The following is a 16,418-nucleotide window of genomic DNA, read 5'->3' as shown; positions in this document are numbered from 1 at the left end:
TGTTTGTTGACAATTTTTCTTTTTCGTCGAGGATTCAACTATTTGGTTAAAAAGTCATCTTTCTCGATTTCACCCTTATTAATTTGGTTGAGCATTCAACAATTTTGATAAAAATGATTTCCTTTTTATTCATTTTTTTTATTTGAACTGGTTCAAAATTCCTATTTTTGTTGAGAATGCATCTTCTTAGGTTGAAAATTCAACTATTTTAGTAAAGTCAAATTTTTGGTGGAGAATTCAACTGTTTGTTGAAAAAATTTTCTTTCAGATTAAAGATTCATCTTTCATGATTAAAAATGTACATTTCTTAATTAAAAATGCACGTTTTTGTTGATAATAATTTGCCGATCTTCCAAAATCAGTCTTTTGACTGAAAAATTTAACTTTGGTTAAAAGTTGAACTCTATAGTGGGAAACTGGCCTTGTTTGCTTTAAAGTTCTTCTGTTTCGTTTTAATGCAACCTTTGGGTTAAAAATTAATTTCTTTTTCTAAAAATTGATATCTTTTGTAGAAAATATTTTTCGGTTGAAATTTCAAATATTTTTTTTAGAATGAAATACACTTTTTTTATTGATAATACCTTTTTGTTTGAAAACTTAATCGTTTGCTTTAAAGAAAACTATTTGATAGAAAATTATTTTTTTTTAAACAATCGTATTTTCCGGTTGAAAATTCAACTGTTTTAAAGATAATTTATTTGTCTGGCATAAAAATCAACGCTTTTTTTTTAATTCATGTATTTTGTTTAAAATTGGCCTTTTTGGCAGAATATTAATCTTTCTGTATGAAATTTCGTCTTTTTTATTGAAAATTCATATTTTTGGGCTACAAATTCAACTAATTATTTAAAAATTGAATTAATTGCTTCAAAATTAATTTTATTTCTGATTCACCTCTTTGGTTGAAAATATAACTTTTTGTTAAAAATTAGTTGTTTTCGAGGGGAGGTTTAAATTAATAATTATGTCTGCAGATTCAACTATTCCATTTGATTTTGGAAATTTATAGTTTAAAAGTTAAAAATTCAACTAATTAGTAGAAAAGTAATCTTGTTCGATTCAAATTTATCTTTTAGGTTGAGGATTTGAATATTTGCTAAAAAAATTCCTCTTTTTTGGTTTAAATCAAATAGTTAAAAGTTCGCTTTTTTGATCAACTTTATTTTTCTAAACTGAAAATTTGACGATTCAATTTTAGGCTCAAAAAATATTTCAATTTTTGTTCTTTAATGGATAACTTAAAAAAATAGAACGATGAATTTTTAAAACCAAACCCCGTTTCCAGATTCAGGAGAAAAAAATTGAAAATTGGTTTTAGATTGATTAAAAATGGTGCAAACTTGACATATGCAGCCCCATGAGAGGCAGATTATGAAACACAATGTGAAATACAACAATCAACAATAAAAAATTATTTTTAACATGTTTTTATTATTTAATCTTATTAAAGCCGATGACATATATTAAGCAACCATTCTACAATTAATGAGAATGTTCAAAGTATTGATTTGATAGAAAATGTAAATAGCTGAAGATTCTCCAGATCTGATTTGATATTTCTTGAACCACCCTATTCAAAAGCCTATGGTTTTAATATTTTATTCATCTATTGTTTCTGGATTTTCGACGCAATGGTTTATAATTAGGAATTACATCAATGTCTTTTATTATCAACATCAGCCAATCTTTACTACAACATTTATTTCCATAAATTCTGGGCAAGCTAGAGCCAAGCTTTACTAGAGTGAACCTCTGACTTAATCTTCTAATTGATTGGTTTACTTAAGATTAATTTGTATACTTAATTGAGAGTAAATTTTAATTAGCGGATCTATGATACAATGTTAGCAGAAGTTTCTAGTCGAGTATTTTGTGAAATTCCTTATCAGTAGTTGATACATTACTTATGTCTAAAGAAACTAGTTGTGAATTCTAAACTAAACAGCAAAAATATTTGCTTCCTGATAGAGAAATATGATCCGATTTTTTAATTTTATCAGATTTCAGTCAGATTTTGATCAGATTTATCGTACAATTCTTATGAGATTTCATTTTTTTTAACATGTTTCTATCATATGTTTATCATTCGATCAGATTTTTATCAGTTTTTGATCAGATAGATATCAATCAGATTTTGATTATATTTTAATCATTCGATCAGATTTTTATCAGCTTTTGATCAGATTTTGATAAAATTTTTATCAATTTTTGATCACATGTCGATCATATTACGACCATTGTATCAAATTTTGATAGAATTTCTATCATTAGATCAGATTTTTGTCAAATTTGTATCAATTTTTGATCAAATATTGATACATACTTCGATTTTATGATCATAGTTTATTCAGATTTTGATGGGTTTTTTTCACTTTTCGATCATATTTCCATTAATTCCTGATCAAATTTCGATCAGTTTTTGATCACATTACGACCATTTTATCATATGTTAATCAGATTTTCATTCTACTTTTATCAGATTTTTATCAGTTGATCAGATTTGAATCACATTTCGATCAAATTTTAACCATATTTTGATCATTTTTCTATCTTATTTTGATTGTTCGATCAGATTTAAATCAGTTTTTTATCTTATTTCAATCATATTTTGATCATTAAATCAGATTTCAATCAGTTTTTGATCAGACTTCGGTCACATTTTGATCATTGGATCAGATTTTGTGATATTTTAATTATATTTTTATTTTTTGTACAGATTCTAATCAAACTTTGATTAGATTTCTATCTTTTTTAATCATTCGATCAGATTTTGATAAAATTTCTATCAGGTTTTGATCAGTTTTTGTTCAGATTTCAATTATGTCACGATCATTGGGTCAGATTTTAATCAAATTTATATCATTGGATCAGATTTTAGTCAAATTTTTATGAGTTTTTGATTAGATCTTGATCATACTTCCACCATGTGATCATAGTTTAATCAGATTTCGATCATTTTTTATATTATATTTCGATCCGTTTTTGATTATATTACGTCCCTTTGATCATATTTTAATTAGATTTCAATAAAATTTTATTAGTTTTTTTCAATCAAATTTTGATCATTTGACCAGATCTTGATGATTTAATCATATTCGAATCACATTTCGATCAAATTTTAAATAGATCTTGATCATTATTCTATCATATTTTGATTATTCGATCAGATTTTGATCAGGTTTCTATCAAATTTAATATTACTTTGATCAGATGTATATCACATTTCGATCATTTATTCAGAGTGGTGATCAGATTTAGATTAGAATCCGAACAGTTTTCGATCATAGTTTGATCATAATCCTGTCATAGTTTGACAATTTTATCCGATTGAGATCAGATTCATGTCAGATTTCGGTCAGTTCTTCATTAGATTTCAATCTAATTTCGATCTTTCGATCAGATTTTGATTAGATTTTCGTCAGATTTTGATCAGTTCTACATAAATTTTCATATTTCGATCAGTTTTTGATTGGCTATGTATCAGAATTCAATCCATTTTTGATCATCTTTTGATAATTCGGTCATGTTGTAATCAGATTTTAATGAAATTTTGACCAGATTTCCATAAAATTTTGGTCATTGGATCAAACTGACTTCAGATTTAGGTCAGATTTCGATTCGTTTTTGATCAGTTTTCGACCAGATATTTATCAAATTTTGATCATTTAACCAAATTGAGATCAGCTTTTGGTCAGATTTCGTTTATTTTTTTGTCATGTTTCGATTAAATTTCGATGAATTTCTTATTAAATTTCAATCAAATTTCGATTTAATTTGGATATTATTTTGATTATTTTTTCAGTTTTTAATCAATTAATTTTTCAGTTTTCAATCATATTTTAATTTGATAGCGATCAGACTTTGATCCGGTTTTTGTTGTTAGAAAAGTATTGGAAAATATTTTCAAAAGTCCTTTTGCCTCTTTTGAGATATTACTCATAAAAATAAGCTTTCCAAATTTCTTCCACATACCTTTAACATCACACACACACACACACACACACACACACACACACACACACACAGGAACATTATATATATATACTAAAAATTTGGTATTATTGATAAGACGTAAAATTTTAGAAGTATGGAAGGTAATCTTTCATTTGTCAAGTTATAAATTCAAATTTCATTCTTCACCTTAGAGAGGCTCTTATGAAGGGTGTTTTACTCAAGAATAGAAGCGCACGAGAAATTACATTACAAGAAAATAGCCTTTCCTTATGCATGTCAGAGAAGCATTCTTAAGACAAGATTTTAACGCTAAATAATTTTTCACTAACAGAGCGCACCACGAGTAGTTGGAAGACTCGCCATATTCTAACCTCAAACTTGAAGGTCTCATAACTTCGTAAATATATTCTACATTATTATTTCATGCTTAATTTGACCTTAACTATCTTTTCTTTTTTAATGAAATAGCCTTTTAGAATTGTCTTATTCATTACTTTTTAAAATATTGACACTTTAATTCGTGAAGTGAGAGAAATAAAATGCTCTTAGCGGAAGTTACGTTGGTAAAGCAGGAATCGGATAAGTATTGCATGGCCTTAAACTTCTCTGTTCTTTTGTACCGCATTGTGTCTCTCTTCTTGATTAAAACGCTTTATCTGTGACTTCAAATACCATCTATAGAATTTCTAATGAAACTTTTGTATTTCCACTAGGAGAATTTAACGAAGAGAGACAGTACCATTATCTGATTAATCTACTTCTTGAATAGGATGTTTTATGATGTGTATTGATAAGGGGTATATGCAGCTCCATAAATATTTCATATTCCAAAAAATGATGAAGGGTGTTTCTGATTTTTTTCCAGATAATCAGCTATGATTCTACGAGGGGAGGCGTTTCCGTAGTGACGGAGAAAGGTGACAGCACCACGAGCTTCCTATTGGTGCAACAGGCCAAGCCGTCGGACTCAGGTCGATACACGTGTAATCCAAGTAATGCTCAACCCAAGTCGATCACCGTTCATGTACTCAATGGTGAGAAATACATTTTTCAAGATCAACATTTGTTATTAATTTTCTCGCAAACCCATCCATTTTCCAACAAAAATGTTTCAGAAGTCTGGTGAAATTAAAGAGCACTAAAAATAGAACATTATTACTTGAGAAAAGTTTTTTTTTTAATAAGTTTGAATATGTTTTTCTAATGTTTGAAAAGTACACACTTTAAATTTTTTGCGGGAAGATGAAGCACTTTGATTGGGCCAGCGTCGGAAGTAAACATCAATCTGATTAGCGCAGTTGATGGAAGTACTAATATGGCCGCTAGTGAGTGGAGTAAAAAGAACTTATTAAACTTTTATTATTTGAAATGTGTTCAGAAAGTATAAAGCAGAAACCACAAAGGTGTTAAAATACTAAGAATTTCACTAAAACAAGAATTTATAAAGTGTCGCAATGCGAATGTGACAAAAGTAGTCTTGTTCATGGTCACAACATTTTTCGTCAGCTTTCAGCTGCATACTTCATTAGCGATTGGAGTCAGTACTTACAATTTTTCTGATTATTTCGGCGTTTTGCAGGACGTGCTGTTTCAAGGTTACAATTTTTTAAATAGGGATCTTGATATTTCTTTTACATATTTTTTTCGTAGAAGTAAAGTATTTAAAAATATTTTAAATGTACTGAATTTTATAGAATTGTACACATCATTTAAAAAACATCTTGTTTAAAAATAAATCAGAAGACACATTTATAATTATTATGTAGTAAAACATTTTATTAGAGAATACGGTAAAAAGTAAGAATATTTAATTAGTATAGTCCATTTCTAAATTGACGAATTTTCAAAATCCTATCTAAAAAGGTCATCTTTGTTGAAAACTTGATTGGCTTTTCATTATTTAAATTTGTTTTATAGTTCTAACACAGAAAAAAACTAAAGTTAAATTTTGTTGCGTGTAATATTTCCAGCTGATAAAGTTTACATGCTATTTGGCGAAAGTTTATCCTGCGAGGGAATAAAAGCTTTCGTCTGCTACGACATCCTTAGCAACAATGGGAAAACGGCAAAGTATGAGTGAATTCGAGCTATAAATCGGGATACCAGATTTAAAACAACTAAGAAAAAAGAAAGTTAAGAGTTTGTTGCAGCTAAAACTTGCAAACGGTTAAAAAATAAACACATTTCGACGAAATTTTCACTGAGGTTAGGAGAATAATTCTGATCTTGTCTGCAGCGTCACGATGAAGTGAGCAAATTTCGGTAACACATGTACAATCAGCAACAGAAAATACGAAAACAAAATTTGTTCTTACTGATATATGTCCTCCGAAATCAATTAGATTATTGTTGAGGCATTAGAACTTATTTAATACCATTTAGCAAAAAGCGCAAAATGCAACTGACAGATGGGAATCCCCAGTTCTCTCCAATTTAATGAAGTTGAACGACGACAGATAGCGCTGGGATCGCAATTCTTGCTACATCGCGAATAAAAATGGAGCGATTATAAAGCAAAAGATTATCCAGGCACGGTGAAAAATTGGAAATTATCTTCGATTCATGTAAAGTTTATCCGGCAAGGTTAACTTTGATTGAGGTGAATTTTTTGCCCGAAATCAATGTAAACTTGATCTTTCGTTTTTTCTGTGAAATTGGAATTTTTAGAATTAAATTCGCAAATAATAGATTTTAATTTTTAAAAACTCAGAAAACCTCAAACATATTGAGCAACATTTGTTTCAGAGAAGACTTCAAATTTCAAAAATTTCAGGTTTTATTAGTTTTCTTCACCAGAAATTAGCATTTTTAAACAAAAATTATAATTAATATTCTCAATTTCAACAATTTTAGGTTATGTTTTACAACCGAAATTACATTTTTAATATCAAAAAATTTTAAGATTTCAGAGATTAATAATTTGAAAAACTTATGTTTTTTAAATTTCTTAGTGTTTTTTACAGGAAATTAACATACTAAAAAAAACATTGAATCTCGATAATTCAATTTTTTTTAACTTCTGGGTACTTTTGCGTTTTTCACATACAATTGGCATACGAAACAAATCATTATAGAAATCGGTAGTTTTTAATAAAAACAATTAAAATCTAAGAAACGAAATGCAAATTTAATGAAAATTTTTATCGTTAGGTATCTTCATTTAAAAAAAAAATCCAAAACGGGAAAGGAAAATATGGAAACTTTTGCATCCTATCACCCTTTAAGTCCTCTATTTTTTCGTGTTTTTCCTTTTTTTTTCAAATCACAGGTTTAAATATTCAGAGAACTTTTCTAGTATGTTATGTTAGTGTTTTTTTTTGGGAATTTTCGAGATTTTTAATAAAAAGTTATTTTATTCCGAAGAATATTCACAATTTTAGAACAATCTTAGGTTATGCTGATGTTTTTCACCAGAAATCGGTATTTAAATATTTATTATCTTAGATCCAGTGATTTATTTTCTTTTAAATGATACAAATTTATGAGCTTGAACAATTTTTTATTGAGTGTCTTTTGCCTTAAATTAAAATTTTTATTGAAAAATTACTCGATTTCAAAAACGATTCATAACTTTTAACAATTTTAGGTTACGTTGTTTTTTACATCGAAAATTTGTAACGTTTATTTTTGTTTAACTGTATTTAAAAAAATTTTAAAGAAGATTAACAAATTTTCAAGAGTTTATAGTTATGTTGGTATGTTATACCGAAAATATCGATATAAATTGCAAAGAAAATATTCACTTTTTGCACAGTTTGAGGTTATGATAACGCTTGTTACCGGAAATCGGTTATCTTAAATAAATATACTTTGATTTCAAAAAAGATTTACAATTTAAATGATTTCTTGTTATTTTGTGTAATGTTAGTGTTTTACGTCAAAAATCAGTATTTCTAATTAAACAAATAAAAATATTATTCAGATTATCATTATTCTTCAGATTAGAATTTCTATTTTTGAGCAATTTAGGTTTATCTTGACGTTCTTTACAGGAATTCGGTTATTTTATATAGAAATAATTTATATTCAAAGAAGATTTATAATTTTCAACAATTATTTCTTATGGCATGTCTGTTTCTTTCGTCAAATATTAGTCTTTTGAATCATTAAGAATAATTAAGAATTTTTCTATAATTATTTGTTGTTGCCATTATTCCCGGAAATTGGTATAGATATTAAAGAAGATTTAGAACTTTTGAAACAATTGCAGGCTTTTTGTCTAAAAATTTTGTTTTGTTAACTTTGAAAAGATAAAGAAAAAATTGGATTATAAAGATAATTTACAATATTTGAAAAATATTATCTCATGTTATCGTTTTTTTTTTTTTTTGGAAATCGGTATTTTTTTAAAATGTGACGATTTGACTCTCTATATATTAAACATAGTTTAATGATTTTAAAGTCTAGATAAATTTTAATATTGATTGGATATATATTACATCCTAAAATAAGGTGTTAATAAAACTATTAAACAATATTTTTCAACTTGTAAAATATTTTAACAACTTTTCTTTGAATTAAAATTAATTTTTTTATATATATATTTTTTTCATTCTCCTAAATAATTTTAGTTTTTATTGGCTTTTCAGTAACATTTTGATTATCAACGAGGAAACTTTGCACCGTCATATCATCAAAAATAAGAGTAACCTTTTTACATTCTCATCAGAGAAGATATTAGATTTGTGTAACATTTGACCCCCTCAGTTTTTGTCAAATGTCCACGTTTTGAGACCCTCTGCAACCGAAAAACAGGTTTTTATGAATGCGTCTGTCTGTATGTCTGTTTGTCTGTCTGTGTGTCTGTATGTCTGTATGTCTGTCTGTCTGTGAACACGATAACTTTCGAAAAAATTAATCTATCAGATTGCCCTTTGGCACACTCGTTCAGTGTCCTAAACTAAAGGTCAAGTTCGTTAGCCAGCAATTTTGTATAAAAATTCAAAAAGTGGGCACATTTTGAATATTTTTGAGATCACTTTTTTAAAAATTCCAAAATTCTCTGTACGATTATTTATAGCATTGAAAAAGTTGAACAATATATCTAATGACTTCTTTTGAAAAATCAAAAATTACCAGAGTTAAAGCATTTTCAAGATCCAAAAAAACAAATTAAAATGAACATTTAAAACAAAACAACGCATGATACGAAATAAAGTCAAGAGAAAAAAACGTTACTTTTTAAAAGCCCTACAAGATTACGAAAACAATTTTTTTAATTTGCTCGAAAAGTTAAAAATTTCAAATTTGATTGTACCAAAAATTTTTGAAACCACATTTTTTTAAGTTTTAAAAATTGTATATACGCTTGTTCATAGTACTCATAAACTCAAACAATTTATGCCCATGACTGTTTTCTATAAAAAGAAAATTATCAGAGTTCGAGCATTTTCAAAATCAAAAAAAAACAAACTGAAATGAAAATTTTAATCCAAAGAACGCATGATATGAAAAAAGCCAAGAGAAGAGAAACTTTGCTCTTTGAAAGCCCTAAAATATTATAAAAACAACATTTTCAATTTGGTCAAAAAGTTGAAAATTCCAAATTTGATCGTACAAAAAAATTTTTCAACTACATTTTTTCAAGATTAAAAAATTCTATGTACGGTTGCTGATAGTACTCAAAAACTCAAACAATTTATCTTAATGACTTTTTTCTATAAAAAGAAAATTACCAAAGGTAGAGCATTTTCAAAATCCAAAAAAATAAACTGAAATGAACATTTTAAGCCAAGCAACGCATAATATAAAAAAAGCCAATAAAAGAAAAACTTTGCTTTTTGAAATCCCTACAGGAATACGATAACAACTTTTTTAATTTGGTCGAAAAGTTGATCAATCCAAATTTGTTCGTACCAAAAATAATGAAAAATTCAAAAATTCCATTTTTTGGTCAAACTATGCAAGATACGAAAAAAATAAAAAAGCTCAATTTGCGCGCCCTGGGAAGAACTACAAATTTATAATGAATCACGTTTCGATATAAGCTACGAAAAAAATGAGAGAAAAATTGTTCATCCAAAGAGAGCTATAATTTTTGATAGGACACGTAGTTTTTGCTTTAGTCGTAAAAAATATCGTCCAAAATGAAAATATTAATTTTGTTTGAAAAAATGACACAAGGTACGAACTTAAATTGCCAGACAAAAGTTGTTCGCCTAAAAAGATCTATAAATCTATTATTAATCATTTTTTGATTGGACGAGTAGATCTTCTTTTAATCGTAAAACACAAGATAAAAAATGCAAAAATGAACTTTTTGGAAAAAGTGCAGAAAAGACTAAAAAGAACATAGGCTCCTATATATAACAAGGAAATAAGAATTAGCATGATTCAATTTTTATGCATATTATAAATTGTAATGATATACATTTATTGAAATGATGCATGTTTCAGAGCAGCTTAGAATAGAATTTGAAACAAAATAAGAAACAAATACAAAAATAATCATGATAAATACAATTTGCTTTTTATTTTGCAATTTTTTAATAAGTAATCCCAGACAGAGTTAAATAAAAATGTATTATAATTGATAGAAAAGTGTTGTGTATAATCCAGAAAAGTTTACATGTTGGACAAAATCGAGTTGGAAGCACGAGATACATGATGAGAATGTGTTCGTTAAAGAGAAAAGAGCTTTAACAAAAGAGAGTTCAAAATTACAAAATTACAGTTGTCGATCCGTTCACCTTTGATTTTAAAAGGTATGTGCCCGAAATGTGAAAGAAATGCAAAGACCAAGTGCGGAGTGCGATTACTATCCGACGCATGCCATAGGTGTGCTCAAACTCTCTTTTTTAACGAAAGAGAATTCACAATTACAAAATTACAGTGGTGGATGTTTTAAGTCTTAATTTTAAAATGTTTGCGCAAGAATGTGCGAAAATATAAAGACCGAGCGCTTAGCGCGAGGTGAATATATAATCGAGCGATTATTATTTAAAAATATTTAAGCGTTTTCAAGAAGAGAAAATTTTATTTAAAAGAAAGTGATTTACTAATTACTTTCGAAATTACAAAATTTAGGGTGATATCCCATGGTAAAAAAGTCACTAACTTTGTAGTAGAGTTCGTAACTACAAAGGCTCTTTCGGGATCGACAGCAAAATTAAATTCAACATTTGGAGCTTCATTTCCAAAGGCAGAAATTTTCGAAACCATAATGAAGATTTCATCCACGTTTTAATGAATGTTGAATGAAGTCTTGTAGCCACTACTATATTTGTGAGCGGTCCTATTGCGACTGTAATTACTTTTCCGAAGATAATAAAATTGATTTTTATCAATAAGGATGCAGTTTTCTTAAAGCCATAACCACTTCTTTTTCTTGAATAAATAATTAATTATACAACAAAATTTTTTTTTAGTCGTGTCAAGATATGCTTTCATGAAATATGACAATGCCACAGTTGCGAATTTTGATCTGTAAATTATAGCCAATATTTTTTCTTAAAATGAAAAATCACCAAGCTCATCCAGTTCAAAAGAATGATAACTATTTCAAAGATGTAGAATCTATGCTTTTTTACATTAAAGAAGATTGGAATATAAATAATAAAAATGACAGAGTGAGAATAACAAATTTTTCAAGGAATCTATATTATCATTAGACACTAACTGAAATTCTCGACGTCTTTTCAGAATAAAGTAAACTATGACTTAAAAAAATTTTAATTTAAGTTTTTTCTATAAAAGATCTTTTCCTTCGCTCCGCTGGAAATCATACGACAAAAAAATGTTATTAAAAAAAATTAATTAATAGCTCCATTTAGTCTGAAAAGACCTGAAGAATTTCCGTCATTCTTTGATGATAATGCAGATTCCTTTAAAAATTTGAATACGTAACACCTGGCAAAAGAATCCGTATATTTCTGAAAAAGGATTCTTCTTTCAATATCTCTAGTAGCTTGAGGGAAAAATACTCGACCAGAAATCGTAAGTCTTGTGGTTCGATTCTCAGCGTAGCGAAAGAGAAAATATTTTTTCAGAAAAAATTCAATTTGAAAATAAAAAAATTATAGAAATTGAATGAAAATACTATGATAGCTCATCTAATGCTGAATTTTCGACTAAAGACAAGCATGAAAATAATAAAGTTACACTGCAAGATTTCATATTGCAATTTATAAAACTACAGAATTTAAATTTGTAGTACAAAATACACGAATGTCAAATTTTATCATAAAAGTTTTATTTCATGTAATTGTCGAAATTGAAAGTAATTTTTGTTATGCTATCTTGGATAGAATATTTAAAACTAATACTTTTATTGAGAAAAAAACTGGAAAAAAAATAAATGTGTATGTAATACATTCGAAGCTTTGGCAAAGATAGCTCGATTTTTGTTTGTCCAACGTTATGTTTGCCGCAACTTCAATGGCTGACGTTTTAATGAAACATTTTTAAATCGTCTCGGTATAATTTGAAAAAGGTGGAACTCTGAATTTTTTAAATTTCATGTTTTTCACTTTTGCTACCTGTAAAATTAAAATTTTTAACGTTTCAATTTAAGCTTGTTTACAATATTACATTATAGTTGGGAAATTGTACAATTCTCAAAGTTCAGAATTCGTAATTTGTCGCTTTCAAGACTTTTGCGATTAAAATTTGTCAGGATGTAAAAGTTTTAAATTGGAAAATTATTGCTGTTTCTATTACATATTGTCAACTTGCTTAAACATAAATTCTAACTGTAACTGAGGTTGAATATTTATTTTCATTTGCAAATATTTATGCTAACAATTGATACATTGTATCATTTTATACTTTAGAATTAAGATTGTTTTTTTTTCTAATCATTTAGTTTTACAATTATCAATTTTTAAAGAATAAATATGAAAATAACACAATTTTCAACATTTTTGTATAATTCAAATTAGAATTAATGCAAGGTTTAAAGTTGAAGTTTAGCATTTTGTATTTTGAATCATTTGAATTTTTTATTTTATTTAGATAAATGTATACAGTTTTGAACTTTTCCAGTTTTAAATTATTACATTTTTAAATTTTCACGTTACCAAGACATATAATTCATTCTTCGAAAGATTTCAATAAAAAATTATTGAATTTCAGAAAGTCTGATTTGCAGGTTTCATATTATAATATGTTTGACGTATTCAAACATTTCAAATTTATAAAATCCATTAAGTTTATTCAATATTATTTTTCATTTTTTAACAATATTTTATATTTTTTACGAATTTTTTCATTTGTTTGCTTAATTTCAATCCATAAGGTTTAAATTAATTCGTAATTATACAACGCGCTTATGAATAGTACATTTCAACTAATAATCAGAAAATTTAGAAATGAAAAGTAAGAAAATTATAAAAATATTGAACATTCAAACATAGAAAATATTAATGAAGAACTTATTCTTTTATGATTTTTTTAAATTTCTGATTAAGATCACCAATTAATGGCTTTCAATCTTTTTAAAATTCCTTAAAATATTTGAAAAAAGCCTAAAATATTTTGAATTCTTTAACATCCTTTGAAATCCCTTTTTGAAGCTTTGAAAATTCGTCTTTAAATTTTTGAAATGGTTCAAAATTTCTCAATTCATGTAAATAATGTTTAAAAAAAATTTTAAGATATAACGAAATTTCTTAAAATCTCATAAAGTCACAATAAATCTAATACTATTCCTTGATTTTTTTTAATATTTGAAGTTTTATGAAATCCTTTGACACCCTGTGAAATTCCTTAAAACACCTTATCCCGTGAAATATGGTGAAAATTTTCAAAAACTCTTTGAAATAATTGGAAATCTTGTGAATACTCGGAAATCCTTTCAAACGTTTTCGAATATCTGACCTTCCCCAATAAACTTAAAAAAACTGAAATGATTTTTTGGGTAGCAATAATTTAAAAAATTCTGAAAAACTTTATTTTTATGAATAATATATTATTACAGAATGACTAAAAAAAGCATAAAACAAATCTAATTACGCCGATATGCAGTCTTTATAACGTTATTATGATATTTGATTATAAAATTACTAAATTTTGAACTCATATACTATAATTTTAGATGCACATATTTCCGGTGAAGGGATTTTGTTGAAAATATTACGTAACAGTCCCGATTGACCCTTTCATTTAATAATTCGTAAAATTGTCCTAAAACCCATTCCCCAAAAAGCTCTTACGTAATTAATGGGATACCCTTAATTCGGTGATTCATTTGAGAAGATTTCAAGAAAATTCATACTTTCCTCGAAATCGTCTCGAATGCATCACTAAATTAAGGCTACCCATAAATTTAGTAATAGCTTTTGGGGAAAGAGGGTTTAGGAAAATTTTACCATTTGTTACATGGGGGTCAAACAATACTGTTACGTAATATTTTAAACAAAACAGCATGACAGTAAATCCATGTATCCTAAGATGTATGTTAAGATTTAGTAATTTTATAATCAACGATTGATTGTTATACAGACTTCGTCTCGACATAATTCTATTTGTGTTATGCCTTTTTTATTGATTTAGATGCATTCGAGACGATTTCGAGAAAATCTCGAATTTTCTCGAAATCGTCTCGAAGGCATCACTACCCTAATTGAATATTCTGAATTCCTATATAAACAAGCAACTTTCTGCGGAAAACTTAAGTGTCATCCCTTGTTTCAGGAGAGTATCCTGCGGCAATGCAGCATGGTGGTCAAGCCAAACAACCAAGACTCTACTCACTCCTCCTCTGTCTGTGTCTACTACTTTACTAATCGTTTCTCGATGACACAAGATTATCGAATTATCACCATCCTCGAAGGAAAAGAGCCTTCTGTACGCCACGTTTTGTATATCGTGATATATTTTTTTCTTTTTAATTGACAACATAAAGTGGAAAATATTCAAAGAAACTGGAAAAAGAAGATAAGGATGATCAGATCGAATAGTCTATCAGAAAAGACCCTTAAATAAGATTCATTTCATGCATTTATAATATCGAAAGCTCGAATATAATACTAAGTCACTGCCATTGTCGAATTAGGAACAGACTCCTGTTATGCTCGATTCACACCGGCTATTGTCCTTCAGGTTGCCTTAGCCACCAGAAATTCCACTAGAAATTCCAAATTCCAAACCTATGATTTAGGCTCAAATGCTATCGTCTTTGTCATTCAACTATGTCATTGTGTTTCAAGCGAAAGCTTTGTGCTTTGATGTGATCAACTGTCTCGCTATGATCTATAATTTTGTGTTATTATCTCAATCCAAGGGCTTTTGAACCCTTACCTAGAAATCAGCACCAACCAATTGTCTTCCTTTTCTTCTTAAAATCATCATCACATTAATTAATAGAAGCTCGATAATATAAAATGGAACGAAAGATGTTCTAATTCGAAGTGTTAAAATGACAAGATTTATCTCGAAGAGAACAAACTGAAAGATTCTATCTAGCACCATTTGTACAATCGAGGAAAGAGAAACTAATAAATTTAAAGATGATAGTCCGGAAATAGATTATACAATTTGAAACTAAAGTTTGGAATTAAAAAAGCTGTAAATTTTGTAATCATTTGATGAACTTCGAGTTTATTTTGGACGTATCATATCATTTCTCAAATAATCGTATAGCATTTTCGCTTTCCTGGGGTCTCTAAGGAAAATATTATTGCAACCAACCCACGTATGCAGCGCTAGTCAATTTCTCTATAAAGTAGATTACAATGTAAACTCTACGCCTACTAACTTAGACGTAACTTAGTTTCAATAAAAGAGTTTTACTGCTTCCGTAAAACAACACCACCATAAAACTTCAAAAGAAGCATAGTAACCAGAATTAAATTACCTACTTTTATCAGTTTCAATATTTTGATACGATGCAGTTTGCGTTTGAAAAGCACTTTCTTTAGATATATCTCCTTTTCTAATATTTACTTGTTCAACATCTAAAATTTAGTTTCAATGAAAATATTCATCCGCAGAAGAACACAAATACTGCAAACATAATTAGAATTGAATTATAAATAATAAAAAGATTCTCTGCAAGGTGAACTTTGGATTTTTGTTTGTCCAACGTTATCTGTGTCTTGGCTTCGATTGTGGAGGTTTCAACAAAACAATTTTCACATTATTTTCGTATAATTTAAAATCTGTACAACTCGAAATTTATATATTTGGACTTAAGTTTTGAATTATGTTTTGAATTTAATTACTTAATTTAGAATCAAAAAATTAATACCATCTTTTAAATTGCAAACCTTACCATCTACGTTTGCACATGCGTTTATGATTTATTAAAATCGTTGAAACTGCTGCGACGAACGATTCTAAAATAACAGGGAATCTCGTCGAGACAAAACGTAAACTCGGACAATTTGTAATATGAAATGCATATCGTTTTGATATCAAATGCAGATATTGCCCCAGGTAAAATCCCCTTGTATTTGTCATCACTGACAGCATTGAGTATTATTTAATGAAATACAGACATTGCAAGAGCCATCAAAAATATATCT

General features: G+C 27.7%; 1 protein-coding gene across 1 annotated transcript in view; it reads left to right on the top strand.

Annotated features, from left to right (window-relative positions):
• Positions 1–14,678, top strand: part of LOC117178538 (kin of IRRE-like protein 3) — a 350,198-nt gene extending 335,520 nt beyond the window's left edge. The window contains exons 3-4 of the mRNA XM_033369966.1: positions 4,820–4,988; positions 14,587–14,678. Of these exons, the coding sequence (XP_033225857.1) occupies positions 4,820–4,988; positions 14,587–14,678 (261 nt within the window). The remainder of the gene's footprint in view (positions 1–4,819; positions 4,989–14,586) is intronic.
• Positions 14,679–16,418: the final 1,740 nt, after the last annotated feature.

Source organism: Belonocnema kinseyi, chromosome 8, assembly GCF_010883055.1.
Source record: "Belonocnema kinseyi isolate 2016_QV_RU_SX_M_011 chromosome 8, B_treatae_v1, whole genome shotgun sequence".
NCBI lineage: Eukaryota > Metazoa > Arthropoda > Insecta > Hymenoptera > Cynipidae > Belonocnema > Belonocnema kinseyi.
This window is presented reverse-complemented; position numbering and strand designations above follow the sequence as displayed.